The sequence below is a fragment of the Mobula birostris genome, chromosome 12 (genome assembly GCF_030028105.1).
Source record: "Mobula birostris isolate sMobBir1 chromosome 12, sMobBir1.hap1, whole genome shotgun sequence".
NCBI lineage: Eukaryota > Metazoa > Chordata > Chondrichthyes > Myliobatiformes > Myliobatidae > Mobula > Mobula birostris.
In genome coordinates, this window is record NC_092381.1 from 113208698 (window position 1) to 113236285 (window position 27588).

The 27588-nt window shown below is 42.7% G+C and overlaps 1 protein-coding gene across 1 annotated transcript in view; it reads right to left on the minus strand.

The window, feature by feature from the left end:
• Nucleotides 1-5706: 5706 nt before the first annotated feature.
• Nucleotides 5707-27588, minus strand: part of kptn (kaptin (actin binding protein)) — a 47893-nt gene continuing 26011 nt past the window's right edge. Inside the window, exons 10-12 of the mRNA XM_072274509.1 lie at nt 25988-26123; nt 17565-17774; nt 5707-6957 (exon numbers count right to left, since the gene is read on the minus strand). Coding sequence (XP_072130610.1) covers nt 6808-6957; nt 17565-17774; nt 25988-26123 — 496 coding nt within the window. The 3' untranslated portion in view covers nt 5707-6807. The remainder of the gene's footprint in view (nt 6958-17564; nt 17775-25987; nt 26124-27588) is intronic.

Consider the following 27588-nt stretch of genomic DNA (forward strand, 5'->3'; position numbering starts at 1 on the left):
AGGTGATGAGACTTGTATGGAGGGCCAGCAGCTTTCTCCCAGGGTGGAAATATCTAATACTGAGGGGCATCATTTTAAGGTGATTGGAAGAAAGTACAGTGGGGATGTCTGAGGTAGGTTAGTGGTGGGTGCAAGGAACACGCTGCCAGGGGTGGTGGTGGAGGCAGATACATTAGGGACATTTAAGAGACTCTTAAATAGGCACGTGGATGAAAGAAAAAATGGACAGTTGTGTGGGAGGGAGGGGACCTCGATTTTGAAGCAGGTTAAAAGGTCAGCACAACATTGTGGGATGGAGGGCCTGTACTGCGCTATAATGTGCTATATCCTCTGACTTATTAACACAGACAAAATGCTGGAGGAACTCAGCAGGTCAGACAGTGTCGATGGTCAGAGTAACACACAAAATGCTGGAGGAACTCAGCAGGTCAGACAGTGTCGATGGTCAGAGTAACACACACAAAATGCTGGAGGAACTCAGCGGGTCAGACAGTGTCGATGGTCAGAGTAACACACACAAAATGCTGGAGGAACTCAGCAGGTCAGACAGTATCGATGGTCAGAGTAACACACACAAAATGCTGGAGGAACTCAGCAGGTCAGACAGTGTCGATGGTCAGAGTAACACACACAAAATGCCGGAGGAACTCAGCAGGTCAGACAGTGTCTGACAGAGTAACACACACAAAATTCAGGAAGAACTCAGCAGGTCAGACAACATCTGTGCAAATGAAAAAACAGTCGACATTTCAGGCTGAAACCCTTCTTCAGGACTGAGAAGGAATGGGGAAGACACCAGAATAAAACAGTGGTCGGAGGGGAAGGAGGATAGCTGGAAGGTGATAGGTGAAGCCAGGTGGGTGGGAAAGGTTGTGAGCTGGAGAGGAAGGAATCTGATAGCGGTATACATGGAGAGGTGGTAAATTGGATTAGACATTGGCTCAATGGAAGAAGCCAGAGTGGTAGTAGAGAATTGCTTCTCTGAGTGGAGGCCTGTGACTAGTGGTGTGCCACAGGGATCAGTGCTGGGTCCATTGTTATTTGTCATCTATATCAATGATCTGGATGATAATGTGGTAAATTGGATCAGCAAGTTTGCTGATGATACAAAGATTGGAGGTGTAGTAGACAGTGAGGAAGGTTTTCAGAGCCTGCAGAAGGACTTGGACCAGCTGGAAAAATGGGCTGAAAAATGGCAGATGGAGTTTGATACAGACAAGTGTGAGGTATTGCACGTTGGAAGGACAAACCAACGTAGAACATATAGGGTTAATGGTAAGGCACTGAGGAGTGCAGTGGAACAGAGGGATCTGGGAATACAGATACAGAATTCCCTAAAAGTGGCTTCACAGGTAGATAGGGTCGTAAAGAGAGCTTTTGGTACATTGGCCTTTATTAATCGTAGTATTGAGTATAAGAGCTGGAATGTTATGATGAGGTTGTATAAGGCATTGATGAGGCTGAATCTGGAGTATTGTGTTCAGTTTTGGTCACCAAATTACAGGAAGGATATAAATAAGGTTGAAAGAGTGCAGAGAAGGTTTACAAGGATGTTACCGGGACTTGAGAAACTCAGTTACAGAGAAAGGTTGAATAGGTTAGGACTTTATTCCCTGGAGCGTAGAAGAATGAGGGGAGATTTGATAGAGGTATATAAAATTATGATGGGTATAGATAGAGTGAATGCAAGCAGGCTTTTTCCACTGAGGCAAGGGGAGAAAAAAACCAGAGGACATGGGTTAAGGGTGAGGGGGGAAAAGTCTAAAGGGAACATTAGGGGGGGCTTCTTCACACAGAGAGTGGTGGGAGTATGGAATGAGCTGCCAGACGAGGTGGTAAATGCGGGTTCTTTTTTAACATTTAAGAATAAATTGGACAGATACATGGATGGGAGGTGTATGGAGGGATATATGGTCCGTGTGCAGGTCAGTGGGACTAGGCAGAAAATGGTTCAGCACAGCCAAGAAGGGCCAAAAGGCCTGTTTCTGTGCTGTAGTTTCTATGGTTTCTATGGACGGGAGGAGAAGCAGAAGGAGGGGGGGTTCTAGGGGGAAGTGAGAAGAGGTAAGAGGCCGGGGTGGTGAACAGAAGGGTGAAGGGGGAGGGAATCTCAACACCATACAGGACACAGGATGACCGGCACCCCATCCACAACTGTCCACTCACGCCAGCATCGACGCATCCTGGCAGTGCCTTGCATTGTCTACAGGACACATTGCAGCAACGGCCAAGACTCTCCAAAACTCACCATCTCTACCAACTAGAGTATGGGGAACAGCACCTGTCAGAAGGTTTGGTCCCCTCGTCTTAGAAAGGATGTGCTGACATCGTTGATGTTTCAAAGGAGGCTCACGAAAATGATTCCGCCATTGAACAGTTTGTCATATTAGGAGTGTTTGATGGCTCTGGGTCTGTATTCACTGGAATTCAGAAGAATGGGGGGGAAATCTCGTTGAGACCTATTGAATGTTGAAAGGCCCCAATAACTCTATTGTTATTGTATGTGGAGAAGATGTTTCATAGTCATAGTCATACTTTATTGATCCCGGGGGAAATTGGTTTTCGTTACAGTTGCACCATAAATAATTAAATAGTAATAAAACCATAAATAGTTAAATAGTAATATGTAAATTATGCCAATAAATTATGAAATAAATCCAGGACTAGTCTATTGGCTCAGGGTGTCTGACCCTCCAAGGGAGGAGTTGTAAAGTTTGATGGCCACAGGCAGGAATGACTTCCTATGACGCTCAGTGCTGCATCTCGGTGGAATGAGTCTCTGGCTGAATGTACTCCTGTGCCCACCCAGTACATTATGTAGTGGATGGGAGACATTGACCAAGATGGCATGCAACTTAGACAGCATCCTCTTTTCAGAAACCACCGTCAGAGAGTCCAGTTCCATCCCCACAACATCACTGGCCTTATGAATGATTTTGTTGATTCTGTTGGTGTCTGCTACCCTCAGCCTGCTGCCCCAGCACACAACAGCAAACATGATAGCACTGGCCACCACAGACTATGGTTTCCTATGCTGGGCGAGTCTACTACCAAAGGACACAGCCTCAGAATAGAGGGGAGTCCTTTTATAACAAAAATGAGGAATTTCTTTAGCCAGGAAGTGATGAATCTGTGGAATTCATTGCCACAGCCTGCTATGGAGGCCAAGTATTTAAGGCAGAGGTTGGTAATTAGTCAGGGCATGAAGGGATACCGGGAGAAGGCAGAAGATTAGGGTTGAGAAGGAAAGTGGATCAGCCATGATGAAATGGCGGAGCAGACTCGATGGGCCAAATGGCCTATTTCTGCTCCTATGTGTCATGGACTTATTGTTTGAACTCCCTGTCAAACAGCACTGTGGGTATGCCCACAGCTCCAGGGTGGCAGCGGGTCAAGAAGACCTTCTCAAGGGCGAACAGGGACAGGCAATTCAATGCTGGCTCAGCCACAGCTTGAATAATTTTTTTAAATTGATGCTTTGCTTCAGCACGGCATTTTTACTGCAGCCCATTATTAGCCAGAGTGCAAACCAGTGAACAATCCTGCCATCTGCTGGTATAGAGACAATGTGCAGCTCAGGTAGAACTGCCCGCAAAAACACTATCTACATTCAGTAACAACAGAAAATCTGAGCAACACACACAAAATACTGGAGGAACTCAGCAGGCCAAGCAGCATCTACGGAAAAGAGAACAGTTGTCGTAGTACGTTCAGTACCTTGAAGTGGAAAAGCTACAGCAGTGGTCCCCAACCACCGGGCCGCGGACCGGCACCGGGCCGCAAAGCATGTGCTACCGGGCCGTGAGAAAACGATATGAGTCAGCTGCACCTTTCCTCATTCCCTGTCACGCACTGTGGAACTTGAACACAGGGTTGCCAACTGTCCCGTATTTGCCGGGACATCCCGTATATTGGGCTAAATTGGTTTGTCCCATACGGGACCGCCATTGTCCCGTATTTCCCCCGCTAAGGTACAGCGTCCCTATGAAACCGTTCGTGCCGAAATGGCGTAAAGCGAAGGAGCAATTACCATTAATTTATATGGGAAAATTTTTTCAGCATTCCCAGACCCAAAAAATAACCTACCAAATAACACATAGAACCGAAAATAACACTAACATATAGTAAAAGCAGGAATGATATGATAAATACACAGCCTATATAAAGTAGAAATAATGTATGTACAGCGTAGTCAGGAAGATTAAGTCAAAACTGATTTGTGGGGAAAAAAAAAATCGGCACGTACGCGCATGCGCACACAGGTGCCCACGCAAGGCTTCATGGTAATGGTAGTCTATCCTGGGGTAAACAGAAGTGTCCCAGGATTTGACTGCTACTTTTGTCCCTTATTTGGGAGTGAGAAAATTGGCAACCCTAAATGTAAAAGACATGCTGAGGTGAGTTTAACCCTACTTGAACGCTCTCTCACCCAATCCGCCGGTCTGCAAGAATATTGTCAATATTAAACCAGTCCGCAGTGTAACAAAGATTGGGGACCCCTGGGCTACAGGAGGTACCTAATAGAGTGACCACTGAGCACATATTCCATCAGCGAGCAGTATAAAACCACAAAATGTCCCAGGCACATAGGGCAGAGATATTTAACTCTTTTCACTGAGGTAAAAACATAGTACTGCATTAGGGCATAGCTCTCCACAGTCTGCGGTTGTGGGAGACCCCTGTAACACAAAGTATGTCTGCTCCCTGCCCCCGAACAGTCCCACGGACTAAGCAATCCCTCCACTGACTCTAGGTTTGATCAGGATCTCTAGCGCTAGTTGTGTGTGAGGTCTGCAGAGGCAAGCGGCAGGGCAGTTAGTGGGGATAACAGTGAGTATAGACTACGGGGAAATGTGGGGAGGTGAGTGGGACTGATGGGACTGTTCCATCAGCTACTCAGCAAGCTGTAAGACAGAGTAAAATCATCACACTTCAAATCCCAGCAGAGGAAATAAAATATGTTGCATGTTCTGAACTTGAATTACTTGTGTGGAGGAGGCAAATTTTCAACAGTGAGAACTAATAACACTGGACAACAAAGATTTTGCTTCTGGAATTTTTTTTGGTGTATCTTATGGAGTTTGGACTGATGATCATGATAATCACCATGAAATTTCCCTATCATGTAGCATTTTTTTTAAATCGCCTACATTTGTTTCAATTCATAATTCAGATCAGAATAACTGATGCCAAGATTAAGGAAGGAATTTTTGTTGGTCCACAAATCAAACAGGTCATCAATGACAGGCAATTTGAAGAACTTCTAGTGGGACTGGAGAAAATCACATGGAAGGCATTCAAGGATGTTGTTGAAAATTCTCTTGGCAACTGCAGACATCAAACTACATGCAGCTAGTTGACAACATGCTTCAAGCACACAAAACCACGAAGTGCAACATGTCACTAAAGATTCATTTTCTGCATTCCCATTTAGACTCCTTCCCTGCAAATCTTGGCGCTGACAGTGACGAGCACAGTGAGAGGTTTCACCAGTACATTACAGTCATGGAGAAACGGTATCAGGGCAACTGGAATCCATCAATGCTGGCTGATTATTGTCGGACACTTAAGTGAGAAGCCTCAGACACTGAGTACAAATGAAAATCATCAACAAAACATTGTTAGCTGAGTTGAACTATTGCAAAGTGCCAACACTGTTATGCAATTAAACACATTATATTCAATAAAAGTTAATTTATTGTTTCTCCAAATCCCTATGTGATACAAATAGTCAAATTATATTTGAGTTCAGCTTCAAACATTCTACCATAAATTTAAAAAAAAGGACATACCACTTCCAAAAAAATTTGCTGTGCGGTGTTATTTAATTAATATACAAATTATGCAATAACTTAACACCATAATAAATGCTATTTCTAAAACGTTTCAGTGGTCAACACCAAGAACAGGATTTACACAATTCCTGCTCTGAGCTGATCCCTGAAATTGTCTTTCGAAGTGTTGAAGTGCAATAGTGCACAGCAAGCTCCCACACACGGTGATATCCTACTTAGGGTTAAACAATGGAGGAGCTCCCCCTGGCTCACAGTGGGCATCTTTCACCGTATCCACGTGAGGGAGCTCAGTTCTCCATTCCTGTCTCTGGAGTGGATCTCCAACCCACGACCTCCTGACTCCAAGGCAGAGATGCTCCTGACTTGAGCCACCAGTGAAAGCAGTAACCGTGCACCAGTCAATGAAAGGGAACGCCAAGCACGGTCAGTGTGACATCACCACCAGCGTTCCTCCTGTAATGAGCAGTCTGCATCAATGGCCTTCCCATTCAACCACGTTCGTAAAGACATCGGGACGAATGGGACTAGGTTAGCAGACGTTTAACCACCACGTGGGACGCAGCTTCAGATTCTTGTCATTTAATCTCCCGTTTAAAATTAAAGCTTAAAAAGAGGAGGGTCAGTAACCATTTCTTTTCAGCTTGAGTGACCTTGGCCACAAGCCTTTGATTCCACCGTACACAGCAGAGATTTCAGCAACTCTGCCCTGGTATATGATGGACGGAGTGGGAGAGAAGGGAGATCTTAGTGCGTTCATTCTCTCCCTCTTGTTTCCTCGGGTAACACCACCCCCAACACAAAGACGTCCTTCCACGCTGATTGGTAGACGTGTCCCTCAAACTTGTGTGAGATCTTTCCAGAGAGAGTAACCAAGCACAGCGCTGCTGTGTAGGGCAGAAATGGACCAGCTTGAGAAGGGGAAGGTCTTGGGGGTGGGGATAGAGTTGGTAAATCAATTACCTAGGAAGCTTGGTGGGTTTGACTTCATCTGCTGTGTTCAGCTCCCTGCCCCTCAATCCTCCTCCAGGACATTGCCCGGAGCCTCTGCCAGCTGCCCGTTGTCCTCAGGCACCACGTCCTCTTCCGCTGCCTGGGTTTCCAGCACCGGCACTCTGGAACGAAGCCTCTCCAACACCAGGCCTGCTGTCTTGGTTAAACTGTGCTGTGCAACAATGAAGGAAGAAGCAGGCTTACATGAGAGATTCTGCAGATGCTGGAGAGAGCGAGAAGCACAAAGTTCTGCAGAAACTCAGCAGATCAGGCAGAATCTACGGAGGGAAGTGAGCAGTCGAAGTTTCAGGCCAAGACCCTCCATAGCTGCTGGCTGCTCTGCTGAGCCATGCTTGATTAAAGCACGTCACTAACAAATAATTCTCTGCCTTTTAACAACAATGGGCAGCACAGTAGCAAGTGGTCAGCACAACGCTTTACACAACAGGTTCAATTCCTGCCACTGTCTGTAAGGAATTTGTACGTTCTTCCTGTGACTGGGGGGGGGTTCCTTTGGGTGCTCCAGCTACCTTCCACAGTCCAAAGACATGCTAGTTGTAGGTTAATTGTTCATTGTAAATTATCCCATGATTAGGCTAGGGTTAAATCGGGGGAATTGCTGGTCAGCACAGCTTGAAGGGCCAGAAAGGCCTATTTGCACCGTATCTCAACTAAATAAACAAACAAACAATGAAGAAGGTAGGGAAGAATTTGTCAAAATGTCAAAATGAGACGATCAAGACAGCAAGGGAGGTCAAGAGGAAGTGTAAATGCAGGATAATCACCTGATGTTACCAGCAGAACTGATCTCAGAGTAGGTGGAAGGGTCTGCACAACAACTTGGGCCAAACGGCCTGTACTGTACTGTCTTAAGTTCTCATTTTAAGAGACTGGGAGAAAATAGTTCAATAAGCTGTACCGTCGAGAGCACTCTAACTAGCTACACCACCATCTGGTATTTAGGGGTGAGTGGGGTGGGCTACTGCACAGAATCGATACAAGCTGCAGAGAGTTGTAAAATTAGCCAGCTCCATCATGGGCACTAGCCTCTGTAGCATCCAAGGAGCTATGATTCAAAAAGGTGGCATGCATCATTAAGGATCTCACCACCCAGGACGTGCCCTCTTCTCATTGTCACCTTCAGGAATGAGGTACAGGAGCCTGAAGGCACACACTCTACGATTCAGGAACAGCTTCTTTCCCTCTGCCACCTGACATCTGAGTGTACATTGAGCCCATGAACACTACCTCACTACTTTTATTTCCTTTCCTGCACTACTGATTTCACACACACACACACACACACAGTATGTTACTGTAATTCACAGTTTGTTATCTCTATTATTATATATTGCAGCAGAGGTTTCGAAGAGGGTACAGAAGAGGTTTACCAGGATGCTGCCTGGTTTAGAGGGCATGTGCTATCACGAGAAGCTGGATAAACTTGGGTTGTTTTCTCTGGCGCATCAGAGGCTGAGGGAGATCTGATAGAGGTTTATAAGATTATGAGAGGCGGATCAAGTGGACAGAGAGTACTTGTTTCACAGGGTAGGAATATCTAATTCCAGAGGGCATGATTTGAAGACGAGAAGGGGTAAGTTCAAGGGGGATGTGAGGGGTAGGTTTTTTTACTCAGAGAGTGGTGACTGTCTGGAATGTGCTGCCTGGTCTGGTGGTAGAGGCAAATACATTAGAGGCTTTGAAGAGACATTTGGATAAGCACATGGATGTGAGGAAGATGGAGGGATATGGACATGGTGTAGGTAGGAGGGATTAGTGTTTGGGTGTTTTTTGATTTACTTTTTAGCTGGTTTGGCACAACATTGTTGTACTGTACTGTTCTATGTTCTATGAACATACACTTAGAATAAATCCGAAGCTGATGGTCAAAATGGCCTTGAACGGTTGAAGAGTCTGCTTCTTTCAGTGCATCTCACTGCAACTCTGGGGAACAGCATGCTCTTTAGCCCTCTAATTTAATTATCTCAGTAGTGACTTGTGTCTTAAACCTACTCTCCTGTATAAGCACAAGTAGATAGGCTCATAAAGAAGCTTTTGGCACATTGGCCTCATAAATCAAAGTAATGAGAGTACAGGAGATGGGATGTTATGTTGAAGTTGTACAAGACCTCGTGAGACCTAACATGAGCATTGTGTGCAGTTTTGGTCACCTACCTACAGGAAAGACATAAACAAGTTTAAAAGAGTACAGAGAAAATTTATAAGGATGTTACCGGGTCTGGTGGACCTGAGTTATAAGGAAAGATTGAATAGGTTAGAACTTTATTCCTTAAAACGTAGAAGATTGAGAGGAGATTTGAAAGAGGTATACAAAATTATGAGGGGTATAGAGAGGGTAAACACAAGCAGGCTTTTTCCCACTGAGGTTGGGTGGGATGGGTGGGACTACAACCAGAGATCATGGGTTAAGGGTGAAAGGTGAAAAGTTTAAGGGGAACGTATGGAGAAACATCTTCACTCAGAGGGTGGTGAGAGTGTGGAACAAGCTGCCAGCGCAGGGGATGCATGCGAACTCAATTTCAATGTTTAAGAGAAGGTTGGATAGGTACAGGATAGGAGGCGCATGGAAGGCTATGGTCCAGGTGAGGGTTGATGGGACTAGGGAGAAGTTTGGATAAGTACATGGATAAGAGAGAGATGGTGATCTATGGTCCTGGTGGGGATCGATGGAACTAGGGAGAAGTTTGGATAAGTACATGGGTGGAAGGGGCATGGAGGACTATGGTCCCGGTAGGGGTTGATGGGACTAGGGAGAAGTTTGGAGAAGTAGATGGATGGGAGGGCTATGGTCTTGGTGCAGGTTGATGGAAGTAGGCAGTTTAAATGCTTTCGAGTCTCCATTTGGCAGCGAATGGAGTAAGACATTTTTTTGTCTCAGCTCCGTCTTTCACAACTTACTTTCCACTGCTAGATCCATTGCAAGTTTGAAGATTTGTTATATTTGCTGAAGGATTTTACGATTTAATTATGATGGCTGGAACCGAATTACGGAGTGGCAAAACTCTTCCTGATCCGCAACAAACAGAGAAATCAGAGGAAGTTTCTACTTCAGAAAGAATGCGCTCTTTAATAGAAGCTATTAATATGACGATCGGTACGCTGGATACCAAAATGGACACATTGACGAAAGCTAATGAATTGTTTGAAAAAACCATCATCGCCATTCAGGAGTCTTTGAAGAATTTGGAAGATCGATTATCAGATGTTTAAGCAGAGTACTCACAGAATTGAAAGGGAATTTGAATTAATGGATCAATCTATTAAGGAACAGGATTTGAAGATGTCTTTTATGGAAAAGAAAATTAATGAGAATACTTCAGAATTATCAAGAATTAAGAAGAAAACGATTGATTTGGAAAGCAGAAATCGCAGGATGAATCTACGTATACTGGATTCGCCTGAAAATACGGAAACCGGTGAGCCACTAAAGTTTTTTTCAAACATATTATATTCACTTTTTAGTGACATTCTCGCAGTCTGTCCGATATTGGACAGAGCCTACCGAATTCGGCATTTTAAACCATCAGCCGAAATTAAACCATGTCCTGTAATTCTCTGTTTGCATTATTTTACAACCAAAGAAGCTATTCTTCGGAATGCAAGGAAAAGGGATAAGCTAATCTATAATGAAGTTAAGATTCGTACAGTGGAAGATTTTGCCCCGAAGATTTTGCCCCAGAGATTTATGGCGAAAGAATTAAATATCCGGAAGTGATGGCGGAATTTTTTAAAATGAGCTGTCACCCATCACTGCATTACCCGGCACGTCTGATGATTACTCCACCCAATGCTCATCCAAAACAGATTGACTCTCCAGAAGATGGTTGGAAATTTATAAAAGAGTTTAAGTCCACTTCGTAAGCAATTTGAAAAGTTGATCCTTAGCTGGGAGTGGTTTGTAACGCCGTTAATGAAAGTCCGCTCTTTGTTTTTATCAATGTTCTGATACAGACTTGGTTAACTTACTTAGATCTGTTGTTGTTTGCTTTAACAGTTAATGTAGTTCTGAATTTAACACATATATATTTATTTATTTTTTCTTTGATTTGTAAGTCTTTAATATTAGTTGTAGTATATATTAGTTGATGGGATTTATCTTTTTTTTTTGAATACATGGCTGTGTATATTAAATGGATTTAAGATGGCCATCGTTAATTCGGTCTTAACTACTGTTAGACATAATATGAAAATATTTGGAATTTGTTTACTTCTTTATGTATTCTTTGTTATGTTTTTTTGGTGGTGGTAACTTTTTACTTTGTAAATGGAGCTGCCATCTGAAGACGGGTTAAGGGTCAATAGATAGGCATGTTGTTTGCCTATTGGATGATTTCTGGGCTTTTGGGGGAGGTGGGTGGGTCTATTAGGTTAGTTTTTTTTCAACTGGGCAGTCCTGAGAGGTTTTTCTTTGTCAATCATTTTGCTTTTCTTTCTGATCAAGTCAAGCTTTGCCCTTTCTTCCAATTTAGGTTGCACCTGCATGTTAGATTACTTTATAAAATTTTTAAATTAAATTTTAAATATGGATCTTAATAAAATCGATATAATATCTTGGAATTTAAATGGTATGAACCAACCTATTAAGCACAGAAAGATTTTTAAGAAATTAAAAACACTTCATGCAAATATTATTTTTGCGCAGGAGACACACATCTGTAGACAGGATGAAAATCGCTTTTTTTAATTTTGGAAGGGGCCCTTATTTCATTCTTTATCAGTAAATAAAATAAGAGGGGTATCTATTTTTATTAATTCTAAAATCCCTTTTGTTCATTTTAATGCTGTTACTGATTTAATTGGAAGATACTTAATTGTTACTGGTTTGTTATGTGGTCAAAAGGCAGCTTTGGTATGTGTATATGCACCTAATATAGACAGCCCTGAATTTTTTAAGAAGCTATTTTCTGTATTGCCGAATTTAAATGAATACAAGTTGATTATGGGCGGTGACTTTAACTGCTGTCTTAACCCGTTGATTGACAGATCGTCCACCAATCCGTCACTTCCTAATAAAGCTGTGACTTGTATTAATTCTTTTTTATTAGAATACGGTCTGGTCGACATTTGGAGATTTAAATTTCCTAAAGAAAAAGATTTTTCTTTTTTTTTCCACATGTATACCATAAATATTCAAGAATTGATTATTTTTTCTTGGATATGTGATTGGTGCCCTCTGTTGTTGAGTGTGCGTATGATGTGATTGCACTGTCAGATCACGCACCTATGAAACTAACTTTGGAACTCTCTGATAATATTCACATACCTCAGTGGAGATTTAATATTTCATTGTTGCAAGATTCAACTTTTGTAAATTTTATTAAAGAACAAATTTCTCTATTTTTTGAATTGAATACAACTGAGGGAATGTCAAATTTGGTTACTCGGGATGCGATGAAATCTTTTCTTAGGGGACGGATAATTTCATATTTGGTAGGTTCAAGAAGGAAAACTAAGGCGAAACTTTTACTGATCACTAATAGGATTAAAGAAATAGATAAACTCTATTCAGTAACACCTAGTGAAGATCTCTTTAAGGAAAGGGTGGAAATCCAAGCACAACATGATTTGCTTTTGAGCTTTCCCATTGAACAGCAACTTTTTAATTCCAAAAGCCAATTTTATATACATGGAGACAAATCAGGCAAATTATTAGCTGGTCAGTTAAAAGCAAATATGGCTAGAAGACAGATCCTGAAAATACGAAGACCTGATAGAACTGCAACGGCAGATCCTTATGAAATTAATAAGATATTTATGGATTTCTACTCTAATCTTTATGTCTGAATTGTCAGATAATATTACTTTTATGGATAGTTTTTTTGCAAAAAGTGAATATACCTAAAATCTCTATTCAAGATATGAATACATTAGATGCAACTATTAAACGAGAGGAAATAGCAAGGGCTATATCCTCTCTCCAATCAGCTAGGGCTCCAGGACCAGATGGATATACAGTGGAATTTTATAAGACTTTTACTGATATACTTATACCTCATTTATGTCAAATTTTCACTGACTCTATATCCTCTGGGACTCTCCCAAAAACTTCCTATGAAGCTTCAATCTCCTTAATTCCTAAAAAAGATAAAGATTTATCTGAATGCGCCTCTTATAGACCAATTTCTCCATTGAATGTGGATTTTAAAATTCTCTCTAAGATCTTGGCTAATGGACTTGAGAATATTTTACTTACTGTTTCTTCCAATGACCAAACTGGATTTATTAAAAACAGATATTCACATTTTAATATTCAAAGACTATTAAATATTACTCACTCTTCTCCATCTAAAGAATCTGAATGTGCTGTTTCTCTTGATGCAGAGAAAGTGGAGTGGTCTTACTTATTCGAGGTTCTGGAAAGATTTAATCTTGGCCCGGGATTTATTTCCTGGATCAAATTGATCTATCATGCCCCTGTGGCTGCTGTTATAATAGTAATCAAAAACCTCCCTATTTTAGATAACATAACATTACTCGACAGGGTAACATTACCTCTCAGCCCTTTATTATTTAACTTGGCCTTAGAACCCCTTGCTATTGCTCTTAGAGATTCTAACACCGTTCAGGGTATTAAGAGAGGGGACAAAGTACACAAGGTTTCATTATATGCAGTTTATATTTCAGATCCTAGGAAATCTATTCCTTCTATGTTATCTATATTTTCTGAATTCAGTAGTTTTTCTGGGTATAAATTAAATTTACACAAAAGTGAGTTATTTCTTATTAATAATTACTCGGATCCAAATCATCAAATCATTAAGTACCTTTTAGTATTGCTAAAAATTACTTTACCTATCTTAGTATTAAAATTACTAAAGATATGAAGGATCTCTATACATATAATTTTTTCCCATTAATTGGCTACACCAAACAAATGCTTTCTAAATGGTCGCCTATGACATTATCATTAACAGGTCGAATTAATGATATTAAAATGACAGTTTTCAGAAATTTTTATATATATTTCAGGCAGTTCCTTCTTTTGTTCCTAAAAAGTTCTTCGACAGAATAGGTTCTATAATTTTATCTTATATTTGGAACAATAAAAATCCTAGATTGAGTAAACCCTTATTGCAGAAATTTAAAAAGGATGGTGGTATGGCTTTGCCTAACTTTAGAATGTATTATTGGGCAATTAATATTCAATGTATTACTTTTTGGATTCACTATTCAGATATACACGAATATCCTTCATGGCTGGATCTAGAAGTAAACTCGGTGAAAGGATTCTCTTTGGCCTCTTTACTGGGAGTTCCTCTTCCCTTTTTGTTTTCTAAGATTAGCAGACAAGAATTTAATCCCATTATTAAACATACATTAAGAATTTGGTTTCAGTTTCGTAGATTTTTTGAGTTAAATAATTTTATTCTTTCTAGTAATATCCATCTCAATTATTTTTTTAAACCATCAACTTTGGATAAGGCCTTTTTAATTTGGAAAACCAAGGGAATAATAACTTTTTCAGATTTGTTTTTAGAGGGCTGTTTAATGTCTTTTTCTCAGTGGAGAAATATGATTTATCTAATGTACACTTTTTCTAGATATTTACAAATTAGGAATTTTTTACGTGGTTTGTTACCAAATTACCCTTCTGCTTAACCACCTAATATGACAGATGTTCTCTTTCAGTTTAAACCATTTCAAAAAGGGTTGATAGCTATAATCTATAAACGGTTATTGAGTTCACAAATGATATCCAGTGATAAAATTAAACGCGCCTGGGAATCGGAACTTCAAGAGTCATTTTCAGATAATGAATGGAGTAAAATTTTTCATTTGGTTAACAACTCATCTACGTTTGCCCGTCATTCCTTGATACAGCTCAAGGTAGTGCACCGGGCCCATATGTCAAAGGATAAACTAGCGCGTATTTTCCCCAATAATAATCCTATTTGTGACAGATGTGATACTGAGCTGGCCACTTTAACTCATATGTATTGGTCTTGTATAAATCTAGATAACTTTTGGAGAGATGTTTTTAAAATACTATCAAAAGTTTTGGATCTGGATCTACAACCTAATTTACTTACGGCAGTTTTTGGGATGATCCCATCGGAAGCAGGAAATATTCCTGTTTCCGCTCAACGTATGATAGCCTTATCGACCTTACTGTCTAGGAGAACCATTTTACTGAAGTGGAAGGATTCTAATCCACCTACGGTCTTTTATTGGCTCTCCTCCATTATGTCCTGTTTAAGTTTAGAGAAAATAGGAAGTCGGACATTTGATACATCCTTTAAATTTGAGCAAATATGGCAACCTTTTATCAAATATTTTCATTTAATTTGATTTATTACTCTTCCAGTCCTTTTTTTCGAAGTTTTCAATTTGATCAGAAAGTCTTTCTTTCTTTTTTGTTCGTATCCTCAAAATGGACTGCCCAGTCCCTTTTTTTTTGGTTTTTTTAAATATATAGTGTAGTGGGGTTTTTTTTTCTTTTCATTTAAAACCCAATGTTTTTTCCTTTCTCTTCATAAACTGGTAAGAGGAGAATTGTTATTTTCATTTTTTTTAAATTATATATTTTATACTAGTTTTAACAATATCTATGATTTTGACAATGTCTATCTTAATCTTGGTTTATATTGTTACTTGTAGATTTTAAATTAATCTCCTCTTGATTGTATTTATGCTTTTTTTAAATCAATAAAAAGATTAATAAAGAAAGGAAGAAATGCTTTCAGCATGGACTGGAAGGGCAGAAGGGCCAGTTTCTGAGCCGTACTTTTCTACAGTACATGACTAAAAGATTCAGGCACTGGAGGGCTTGAGTTCTAAGGACAGACGGGATAGGCTGGGCCAGTGTGGGTCAGCGTGCACAGGGTGAATAGGACAAGGTATAAGTTGGGCAGGGTGTGCAATCTCAAATTTACTGAGGGAGAAAACCAGGAGCTCCTCTAGCTCCTACTGCCACACTCGGGTAAGATGAGTCTATGGTTTCAAAGTGGCTGCACAGGCTGCCGTGGTGGAAAAGGCGGCGTACAACATGCTTGCCTTTATTAGTTGAGGCACTCAGTACCAGAGAGCCAGAGTGAGGAAGTTATATCACAGCTTTGTAAAACTCTGGAGTGTTACATTCAGTTCTGCTCACCCCATCACAGGAAGGATGTGGAGGCTTTGGAGAGAGTGCAGAAGAGGTTCACCAGGAGACTGCCTGGATTAGAGAGCATGATAAAGTGGGGTGTATTCTCTGGAGTGAGAGAACGTGACAGAAGTTCATAAAATTATAAAAGGTATAGATAGGGTATACAGCGAGGATCTTTCTCCCAAGGGTCAAGATGACCAATACCATGCCTTTAAAGATGGCTGGGGTCCAAGGGGTAGGTACACGGATGGCTAAGGTCCATGGGCAGGTCAATGGGACTAGGCAGTTTAAATGGGGCAGCATGAACTAAATGTGGGGGAGAGGGGTTTCAAAGTTCAAGACAGATGTGTGGAGAAAGTTTTGTTTCTACACAGAGTAGCAGGAGCCTGGAATACATTGCTAGGGTTGGTAGTGGAATCAGAAACTATAGAGGTGTTTAAGAGTCTCTTAGACAGGCAAATGAATACGCAGGGTATGTGGAGATATGATAACATTGTGTAGGCAGAAGGGACCAGTTTAGTTCAGATCAGGTTTAATATCACCGGCATATGTCATGAAATTTGTTATGTGGCAGCAGTACATTGCAATACCTAATAATAAAGGCTGTAAATTACAGTAAGTATATATATTTAAAAAGTTAAGTTAAATAAATAGTCCAAAAATTCAAAACTTAATGTACTGAGGTAGTGTTCATGGGTTCAACACCCAGTCAGAAATCAGATGGCAGAGGGGAGGAAGCTGTTCCTGAATCATTGAGTGTGTGTCTTCAGGCTCCTGTACCTCCTCCCTGATAGAACATGCCTTGTTTTCATTGTTACTATGTGGTGGAGGTCCTTACTGATGGACGCTGCCTTTGTGAGGCATCGCTCCTTGAAGATGTCCTGGACATTACGGAGGCTAGTGCTCGTGCATTGCATCTACTAGTTTAACTAGCTAGTGGGCCAAAGGGCCTGTTCCTGGGCGTCCTGTACATTTGCTGATGATACAACTATTGTTGGCAAGATCTCAGGTGGTGACGAGAGGGCGTTCAGGAGTGAGGTAGATCAGCCAGTGGAGAGGTGTCGCAGCAACAATCTTGCACTCAACACTAACGAACCAATTCAGAAAGGGGAAGACAAGAGAACACACACCAGTCCTCATCGATGGATCAGACGTGTAAAGATTTCAAGTTCCTGGGTGTCAACATCTCTGAAGATCTATCCTGCCGCCACATATCGATGCAGTTACAAAGGAGGCAAGACAGCAGCTATATTTCATTAGGAGTCTGAGAAGATTTAGTATTGTCACCAAAAACACTAGCACATTTCTACAGATGTACTGTGGAGAGCATCACCGTCTGGTACGAGGGTGGGTTGTGGGGTGGAGGGGCCTACTGCACAGGAATGAAATAAGCTGCAGAGAGTTGTAAACTCAGTCAGCTCCATCATGGGCACTAGCCTCCCCAGCACCCAGGACATCTTCAAGGAGTGAGGCCTCAAAAAGGCGGCATCCATCATTAAGGACAGTACATTTTTCCATAGATGCTGCCTGGCTTGCTGAGTTCCTCTAGCATTTTGTGTGTGTTGCTGGTGATATTAAAACTGATTCTGAAATAACAAGGTGGACTATACCGATAAACATAACTGGTCACTATCTAAACAACCACATAAGGCAGAAGAGCCTTCATGGATTACCTGCAAGATGTGTAACCCCTTAAGAGACTCGACTGCAAGTTCACAGACCCCATCACAGGTGAGGTCAACGTAGACCATGGACAGCAAGGGGTTCAGGAAGCTTCTTCTCCAGAGCAGCCGGAACTCTCCTCGGAGTTGGGAAACCAGGCCTGACTCCACCGCCTCAGGGTCGGGGATACCCCCAACACATGACTTGTAGCACAGCAGCTCCTACAGAGAGAGAGAGAGAGAAGCCAGTTCAGGGAAGTCGTCCGTAGCCAAGGCTCTGAAATGGTTATCTCACAATCTCTTGTCGCCAATCGTTACCTCTCCATTCCCCTCCCATCAGAGACTGAATGCAATCCCATTACACGACTTTTGGCTGTAAGTCAAACTTCCCACAGGACCATAAGATATCGAAGCAGAATTAGGCTATTTGGCGTATCGAGTCTGCTCTGCCATTTCATCATAGCTAATCCATTTTCCCTCAGCCTCAATCTCCTACCTTCTCCCCATATCCCTTCATGCCCTGACTAATCAAGAATCTGTCAACCCCTGCCTTAAATATACTCCATGACTTGGCCTCCACAGCCACCTGTAGCAAAGAATTCCAAAGATTCACTACTCTTTCGCTAAAGAAGTTCCCCCTCATCTCCGTTCTAAATGGAGATCCCTCTATTCTGAGGCTGTGTCCTCTGGTCTTAGACTCTCCCACCATAAGAAACATCCTCTCCACATCCACTCTATGAAGGCCTTTCAACATTCGATGGGTCTCCAAAGTTTACTAAGCAGAGACATTCAGTGGAAAGTATCCCTTTCCCAATCTGAACAATATTTGCATTTGCACAGTTTTGTCTTCTAGTTGATCTTTCATTGATCCTGTTATAGTTACTATTCTATAGATTTGCTGAGTATGCCCGCAGGAAAATGACTCTCGGTGTTGCATGTGGTGACATTTATGTACTCTGAGAATAACATTTACTTTGAACTTCTAACAAGGTTTGCTCCTACCTTTACACCAGGACTCTGAAGAATAAATCCTTCAGGCTTACGTTGAATTTGGATTTCATAGGAAAACAAAGCTTTTATGAAAAACTACACATAAACAAAGTCTGATTAATTACCAATGTTCAAAAGAAGACAAAGGTGCAAATAAAAAAAATACTGAGAACATGAGCTGTAGAGTCCTTGAAAGTGAGTCCATAGGTTGTGGAATCAGTTCAGTGTTGTGGTGAGTGAAGTTATCCACACTGGTTCAGGAGCCTGATGGTTGTGGGGTAATAACTGTTCCTGAACCTGGTGGTATGGGACCTGAGGCTCATTGTGGTGAGTGAAGTTATCCACACTGGTTCAGGAGCCTGATGGTTGTGGGGTAATAACTGTTCCTGAACCTGGTGGTGTGGGACCTGAGGCTCATTGTGGTGAGTGAAGTTATCCACACTGGTTCAGGAGTCTGATGTCAAAATCAAAGTAAATTTAAAGTTTATTATCAAAGTACATATATGTCATCATGAACTACCTTCAGAGTCATTTTCTTGCAGGCATTTACAGGAAAATATAGAAATAATAGAATTTGTGGAAAAATACATGGAGTGTCAGGTTGGAGATATGTATCTACCAAAAGAGGTGTAAGGCTCTCTTTCCCTCCGGTAGCCTGCAGGTCACCTGTGGGCAAGGTGTAGCACCTGCTCAGTCACCAACCCCCCCCCCCCCACCCCCACCGCGATCAGGGTCACATGCAGCCATGGGAGCAGCTGGTGGATGGTCGTATGAACAGCTGATGCATATCACATGATGATGATGACGTCAACTCCTCATCATCATCAGATCACAAGTCCTGGTTATGTGACCACTGACACCAGGCAGACAACCCCTGAAGAGTATTGATAATGACAGGAGTCACCCATCTTGTAAAGGCACTGCCCAGAAGAAGGCAATGGCAAACCACCTCTGTGGAAAAAACTCATGGTCATGAGCTCATGATCGCCCACGTCACACGACACGGCACGCAATGATGATGATGATACATTAGCAAAGACTGACAACCAACCAACATGCAAAAGGCAAACTGTGCAAATATAGAAAATAATACTGAGTGCGTGAGTTGCAGAGCCCTGGGAGCTGGAACTGGGACTTGTAATTTTGATATTCTGGTGTCAACGCTGTGCTTCCCTCTCAGAATGGAGTGAAGCAAAGTATTGAGTACTGATGATGGGATGTTATGTTGAGGTTGTATAAGACACTGTTGAGGCCTAATTTGGAGTATTCTGTGCTGTTTTGGCCACCTACCTACTGGAAGGATGTAAATAAGGTTGAGAGATTACAGAAAAAAATTCACAAGGATGTTACTGGGTCTGGAGGACCTGAGTTATAAGGAAAATTGAATAGGTTAGGAACTTATTACTTAGAATGTAGAAGATTGAGAGGAGACTTGAAGGAGGTATACAAAATTATGAGGGATATAGATCAGGTAAATACAAGCAGACTTCTTCCACTGAGGTTGGATGGGACTACAACTACAGGTCATGGGTTAAGGGTGAAAGGTGAACAGTTTAAGAGTAACATGATGGGTAACTTCTTCACTCAGAGGGATCCTGAGAGCTGCCAGCACAAGTGGTGCATGCGAATTTGATTTCGATGCTTAGGAAAAGATTGGATGGTAGAGGTATAGAGGGCTGTGGTCCCAGTGCAGGTTGATGGGAGTAGGCAATTTAAATGGTTTGGTCATGGACTAGATGGGCCAAAGGGCCTGTTTCTATTCTATATTTTTCTATGACTCTGTGACTGTGAAGTCTGTTTCCCAATTTTACTCTGCAAGAGTGTTATTGAACGGAATTTGACACTGAAATACAAATGAAAGGAAATAAATAAACGAATAAGACAGCAATATAGATTTAACTGCTACTTTATTAGGTACTCTTGTACATCTGCTTGTTAATGCAAATATCTGATCAGCCAATCATGTGGCAGCAACTCGATGCATAAAAGCATGCAGATATGGTCAAGAGGTTTAGTTGTTGTTCAGTCCAAACATCAGAATGGGGGAGAACTGTGATCTAAGTGACTGACTATGGAATGATTGTTGGTGCCAGACAGGGTAGTTTGAGTATCAACAATCAACTATCAGGCTCTTGAACCAAAGGGAATATCTTCACCTGCCCCATCATTAAAATGTTCCCATGACCAATGAACTCACTTTCAAAGACCCTTCATCTCATGTTCTTGGCATTTATTACTTATTTATTTACAATTCATATCCTTATTTCTGTATTTGCACAGTCTGTTGTCTTGCGTACTCTGGTTCAACGTCCTAGTTAAGTGGTCTTCCATTGATTCGGTTATGGTTATTATTCTATACATTTATAAAGTCCACAAGAAAATTCATCACAGGGATGTATATGGTGACATATATACTTGTGTACTTTGATAATAAATTTACTTTGAACTTTAAAGAAACTGATCTCCTGAAATTTTCATACACAACAGTCTCTAGAGTTTAGAGAATGATGCAAAAACAAACAAAAAAAAATCCAGTGAACGGCAGTTCTGTGGGCAAAAACTCCTCCTTCATGAGACACATTAACATCAGGGGATCGGAGGTGGAGAGGGTCAGCAACTTTAAATTCCTCAGTGTTATCATTTTTGAAGACCTGCCCTGGACCCAGCTTGCAAATGCAATTACAAAGAAAGCATGGCAGTGCCTATAGTTTCTTAGAAGTTTGTAAAGATTTGACATGACATCTAAAACTTTGACAAACTTCTATAGGTGCGTAGTGAAAAGTATATTGACTGGCTGCATCACCACCTGGTATGGAAACACCAATGCCCTTGAATGGAAAAGCTACAAAAAGTTCTGGATACAGCCCAGTCCATCATGGGTAAAGCCCTCCAAGCCATTGTGTACCTCTACACAGAACGTTGTCGCCGGAAAGCAGCATCCATCATCAGGGACCCCCACCACCCAGGACCTGCCCTCTTCTCACTGCTACCAGCAGCAGGAAGGTGGTACGGGAGCCTCAGGACCTACACCACCAGGTTCAGGAACCATCAAGCTCTTGAATCAAAAGGGTTAATTTCACTCGCCCAGTCATTGAAATGTTCCCACAGCCAATGATCTCACTTTCAAGGACTCTTCATCTCATGTTCTCAATAACTATTGTTTATTTATTATCATTTCTTTCTTTTTACATTTGCACAGCTTGTTGTCTTTTGCACGCTGGTTGCCCAGCACCCGGAGCAGTCTTTCACTGAGTCTATTATTCTATAGTTTCGTTGGGTATGTCCACAGTGAGCACATGGCCAAGTGGTTAAGGCATTGGACTAGCGACCTGAAGGTCGTGAGTTCGAACCCCAGCTGAGGCAACGTATTGTGTCCTTGAGCAAGGCACTGAATCACACAGTGCTCTGCGACGACACTGGTGCCAAGCTAATGCCCTTCCCTTGGACAACATCGGTGTCGTGGAGAGGGGAGACTTGCAGCATGGGCAACTGCTGGTCTTGCCCAGGCCTGCACCCTGCAGAGTGAAGGCTTTCCAGGCGCAGATCTATGGTCCCGCAAAATTAGCGGATGCCTTTATTTTATGTCCACAAGAAAATGAATCTCAGGGTTGTATACGGTACATATATGCAATCTGATAATATATTTATTTTGAACTTTTTTAACTTTGAACATCAGAGGAGAATGGCCAGACTGGTTCAAGCTGACAGGAAGGTGACAGTAACTCAAATAACCACCTGTTACAGCAGTGGTGTGCAGAACAGATGGGCTACAGCAAGAGAAGACCGCAAACATGCAGAAATACACTTTGTAGCCATTTGATTAGGTACCTCCTGTACCTAATAAAGTGGCCACTGAGCACGGTTTTTTTCTATAGCACAATATCCCTCCCCTTCAGAACAAACTATGCCCCAGAAACAGCTTTAATTCTTGATCATCTCCTCGTGCGACCACTGTTGTAACATGGGGAACTCGGCAGTCCATTTGCACACAGCAAGATCCCACAAACACCAACGAAGCATCAACAGGATGATGTAATCAAAGGAATTATGGCTCTGTATTGTCACTAGAATTCAGAAGAATAAAGGGTAACCTATTGAACGGTGAACAGTGGATATGGAGAGGCTGTTTTCTTTAGTGGGGGAGTCTAAGACCAGAGGACACAGCTTCAGAATAGAGGGACATCAGAAGGAGTTTCTTTAGCAAGAGAGTGGTGAATCTGTGGAATTTGTTGCCACAGGTGGCTGTGGAGGCCAAGTCATTGGGCATATTTAAGGCCAAGGTTGATAGATTCTTATCAGTCAGGGCATGAAGGGATATGAGAGAAGGCAGGAGATGGGAGCTGAGAGGAAAATGGATCAGCCATGATGAAATGGCAAAGCAGACTCAATGGGCCAAATGGCCTAATTCTGCTCCTACATCTTATGGTCTAAATGTTGACTGAAGGATAACTCTCCGCAGGGTACCAGGAAAGCTCCTCTGCCCTGCTAATTTATTTTAATACATTTTATTTAGAGATACAGCACAGTAACAGGCCCTTCCAGCCCGATGAGCCCACACAGCCAGATTATACTGTGACTAATAACCGTACGTCTTTGAGAAAGAATAAAAGGGATTTGCTTTATTTGTCACGTGTGCATCAAAACTCTAATCTCAAACCTCTGCTGCCTTATGGCTATACCCACTCATGAGAAAGACTTCAGGAATAAACCCCCAAGGAAAAAATTATTTATTTATCGAGATAAAGCGTGGAGTAGGCCTTCCAGCTTTTCGAGCCACGCCACCCAGCAACCCCCAATTTAATCCCAGCCTAATCATGGGACAATTTACAATGACCAATTGACCTACCAACTGGTACGTCTTTGGACTATGGGAGGAAACCGGAGCACCCGGAGGAAACCCACGTGGTCACGGGGAGGACGTACAAACTTCTTATAGGCAGCGACAGGAATTGAACCCACGTCGCCTGTACTAACCACTACGCTACCACACCGTTCATGCATCTGCAAAATCCGGAGCTGGAGGTCCTAGGGCAGTCCAACGTTGAGTTTAACATTGATTGGTAACTCCTGCAATGCCACTAGTACTAAACTGTATCTGTCTCTGCCTTTCCTCTGGGTTCATCAAATGCAAAGAGAGGGGGGCCTGCTACATGGGCAACAGCTTGCTCAGTATATGGTACTGCCCTAGCTTGTGTATCACATGGACATCTAGAATGCAGCATTCATGGTCAACCCCAACAGAGGGCTTCAACATTGAAACGTACCGTGAAATGCCTCATTTAACCAACACAGATCGAGGATTTGCAGGAGACAACCCACAAGTGTCACCATGCTTCCACAGCATGCCCACACGTTAGGAAACCGGAGCACCCGGAGGAAACCCACATGGTCACAGCCAATAACTGGACCTGTTGTAATAGTGTCATGCTAACCACTAGGCTATCACACCGGCCCTCACGATGACAGTTTCATGTTCCGTTGAGGGAAAAGATATTCCCTAGATTTTATGGTACACATATATTGATGAAGGTAGAGCAGTAGATGTAGTGTATATGGATTTCAGCAAGGCATTTGATAAGGTACCCCATGAAAGACTTATTGAGAAAATAAGGAGACATGGGATCCAAGGGGACTTTGCTTTGTGGATCCAGAACTGGGAGACATGGGATCCAAGGGGACTTTGCTTTGTGGATCCAGAACTGGCTTGCCCACAGAAGGCAAAGAGTGGCTGTAGACGGGTCATATTCTGCATGGAGGTCGGTGACCAGTGGTGTGCCTCAGGGATCTGTTCTGAGACCCCTTTTCTTCGTGATTTTTATAAATGACCTGGTTGAGGAAGTGGAGGGATGGGTTAGTAAATTTGCTGATGACACAAAGGTTGGAGGTGTTGTGGATAGTGTGGAGAGCTGTCAGTGAGGAGGTTACAGTGGGACATCGACAGGATGCAAAACTGGGCTGAGAAGTGGCAGATGGAGTTCAACCCAGATAAGTGTGAAGTGGTTCATATTGGTAGGTCAAATATGATGGCAGAATATAGTATTAATGGTAAGACTCTTGATAGTGTGGAGGATCAGAGGGATCTTGGGGTCCGAATCCATAGGACACTCAAAGCTGCTGTGCAGGTTGACTCTGTGGTTAAGAAGGTATACGGTGCATTGGCCTTCATCAACCATGGGATTGAGTTTAAGTGCAGAGAGGCAATGTCACAGCTATATAGGACCCTGGTCAGACCCCACTTGGAGTACTGTGCTCAGTTCTGGTCACCACACAACAGAAAGGACTATAGAAAGGGTGCAGAAGAGATTTACAAGGATGTTTCCTGGATTGGAGAGCATGCCTTCGCATGCTATAGGTTGAGTGAACTTGGCCTTTTCTCCTTGGAGTGACGGAGGATGAGAGGTGACCTGATAGAGGTATATAAGATGATGAGAGACATTGATCATGTGGATAGTCAGAGGCTTTTTCCCAGGGCTGAAATGGCTATCACGAGAGAACACAGTTTTAAGGTGCTTGGAAGAAGATACAGAGGAGACGTCAGGGCAAGTTTCTTTTAAATGCAGAGTGTGGTGAGTGCATGGAATGGGCTGCTGGCAATGGTGGTGGAGGCAGATACGATAGGGTCTTTTAGATAAGTACAAGGAACTTAGAAAAATAGAAGGCTATGGGTAATCCTAGGTAATTTCTAAAGTAAGAACATGTTTGGCACAGTATTAATGGGCGGAAGGGCCTGTATTGTGCTGTAGCTTTTCTATGTTTCTACGTGTATGGCCAAAGAACAGGATAGGCAGGGAGGGAATCCCAGTGGATTAGAATCAGGCACTCGAAGGCAAGGTCACTTGTGATGGGACACACAAATTCGGGAGACTTCGAGATACCATGTAGAAGGGGTTGGGGGTTGCGGTGGGGGGGATGCAGCACAGAAGCTTAGTGGTTGGAGCATCACTTTACCGTGCCAAAGATCACTGATCAGGGTTCAATTCCCGCGTGGTCTGAAGGAGTTTTAGATTCCCCTGTGACCATGTGGGTTTCCTCTGGGTGTTCTGGTTTCCTCCCACATTCCAAGGGTTAGAGTTAGTGAGTGTTGGCATGCTATTCTGGTGCTGGAGGTGCGACAACACTTGTTTATTTTGATTGTTATTTATTGCGATACAGTGCAGAACAGGCCCTTTCAGTCCTTCAATCACATCGCTCTGCAATCCCGATTTAATTCTAGCCTAATAAGAGTCGTAGTCATGGAAAAGTACAGCAGAGACAGGACCTTCGGCCCATCTAGCCCATGCTGAACTGTTTAAACTGCCTACTCCCATCGACCTCTGGTACTGCATGTAAATCGTTGTGCAAGCCAGTATAGTGTGACCTGGGCTGCCCCCAGCACATCCTCAGTACGTTTCACTGTATGTTTTAATGCGCACGTGACATATAAAAGCTAAAGCTGAGCTCATTACCTGCCCATAGGTCCCCAGAAGAATTTCCTTCACTCCATCGAAGTCCACATCAGCCACAATAGCACAAAGGACACTGTCATACTGGTCACTCTCTGGAAGGATGGCCTGGTCACCGAGGCCATTCTTCAGCACATCCCTGCCGTCAGAAAAGGCAACGAATCAAACGCTGAGGATCAAGTCTGTTACTGTAGCACCAACAAGCCCCCCCATCTATGATATCTGGTGCTCATGGTGCAGCCTCGACATTGGTGAGACCTAACACAGACTGGGGGAAGCACTTCATCAAGCCCCTTCGCTCCATCCGCAATAGACAGGCAGTCGCAGTGGCCGCCCATTTCAATTCAACTTCCCCATTCGCATTCTGACATGTCAGTCCGTGGCCTCCTTCACGAGGCCACTTCGTAGTTGGAGGAGCAACAGCTCATATTCCATCCGGGTAGCTCCAACCTGATGTCATGAACATCAATTTCTCCAACCTCTGGTAGTTTCTCCCCTCTCCCCTCCTCTTTCTCCCTTCCCCATTCTAGCTCTTACCCCTTCCCTGTCTTCTTTTTCTCCCATGGTCCACTCATCCCTCCTATCAGATTCCTTCTTCTTCATCCCTTTACCTTTTCCACCTATCACCTTCCAGCTTGTTGGCCAGCCCACATTTGGAGTACTCTGAGCAGTTTCGAGTCCCATAACTAATGGTGTAAATCCAGAAGAGGTTTATGAAAATGATCCCAGGAATGAAAGGACTAACCTCTGAGGAGAGTTTGATTATTCAGTGTCCGTACTTGCTGAGTTTAGAAGAATGAGGGGGAAATCTCATTGAAACCTATCTAATATCGAAAGGCCTAGATAGAGTGGATGCTCCCTGTAGTGGGGGAGTCTAGGACCAGAGAGCACAGCCTCAGAATAGAGGAACATCCCTTTAGAACAGAGATGATGCGGTATTTCTTTAGCCAGAGTGTGGAGAGACATGTACATTAGTCGGGTAATTGGTCACTGTAAATTAATGCGTACGTGGGGGGTAAAACCCATGCGACGAGAATGTGGGGAGAAGAGGTTATGTGTAAATATTCGTGGGGGAAAATGGGACTACACTGAAGACCAGTATTGCTTTAATGGGCTGAAGGGCTACACCACCAGGAATTAGAATATCACATTCAGCCAGTTGGGCATGGAGCTTGAGGTTTGGTATGTCACCAAAGACACTCACAAATTTCTACAGATGTACTGTGGAGTGCATTCCAACTGGCTGCATCACCGTCTGGTATGGGAGGAGGGGAGATGAGGAGGGAAAACAACTGCACTGGATTGAAACAAGCTGCAGAGAGCTGTAAACTCAGTCAGCTCCATCACGGGCACCAGCCTCCGCTGCATCCAGCACATCTTCAAGGAGGAATGCCTCAAAAAGGCTGCATCCATCATTAAGGACATCCAGCACCCTGGGCAGGTCCTTTTCTCATTGTTACCATCAGGTAGGAGGTACAGAAGCCTGAAGACACACACTCAATGATTCAGGAACAGCTTCTTCCCCTCTGCCATCCCATTACTGAATGGACATTGAACCCATGAACTTTTTCTTTCCTCTCTATTTCCACTACATATTTAACTTT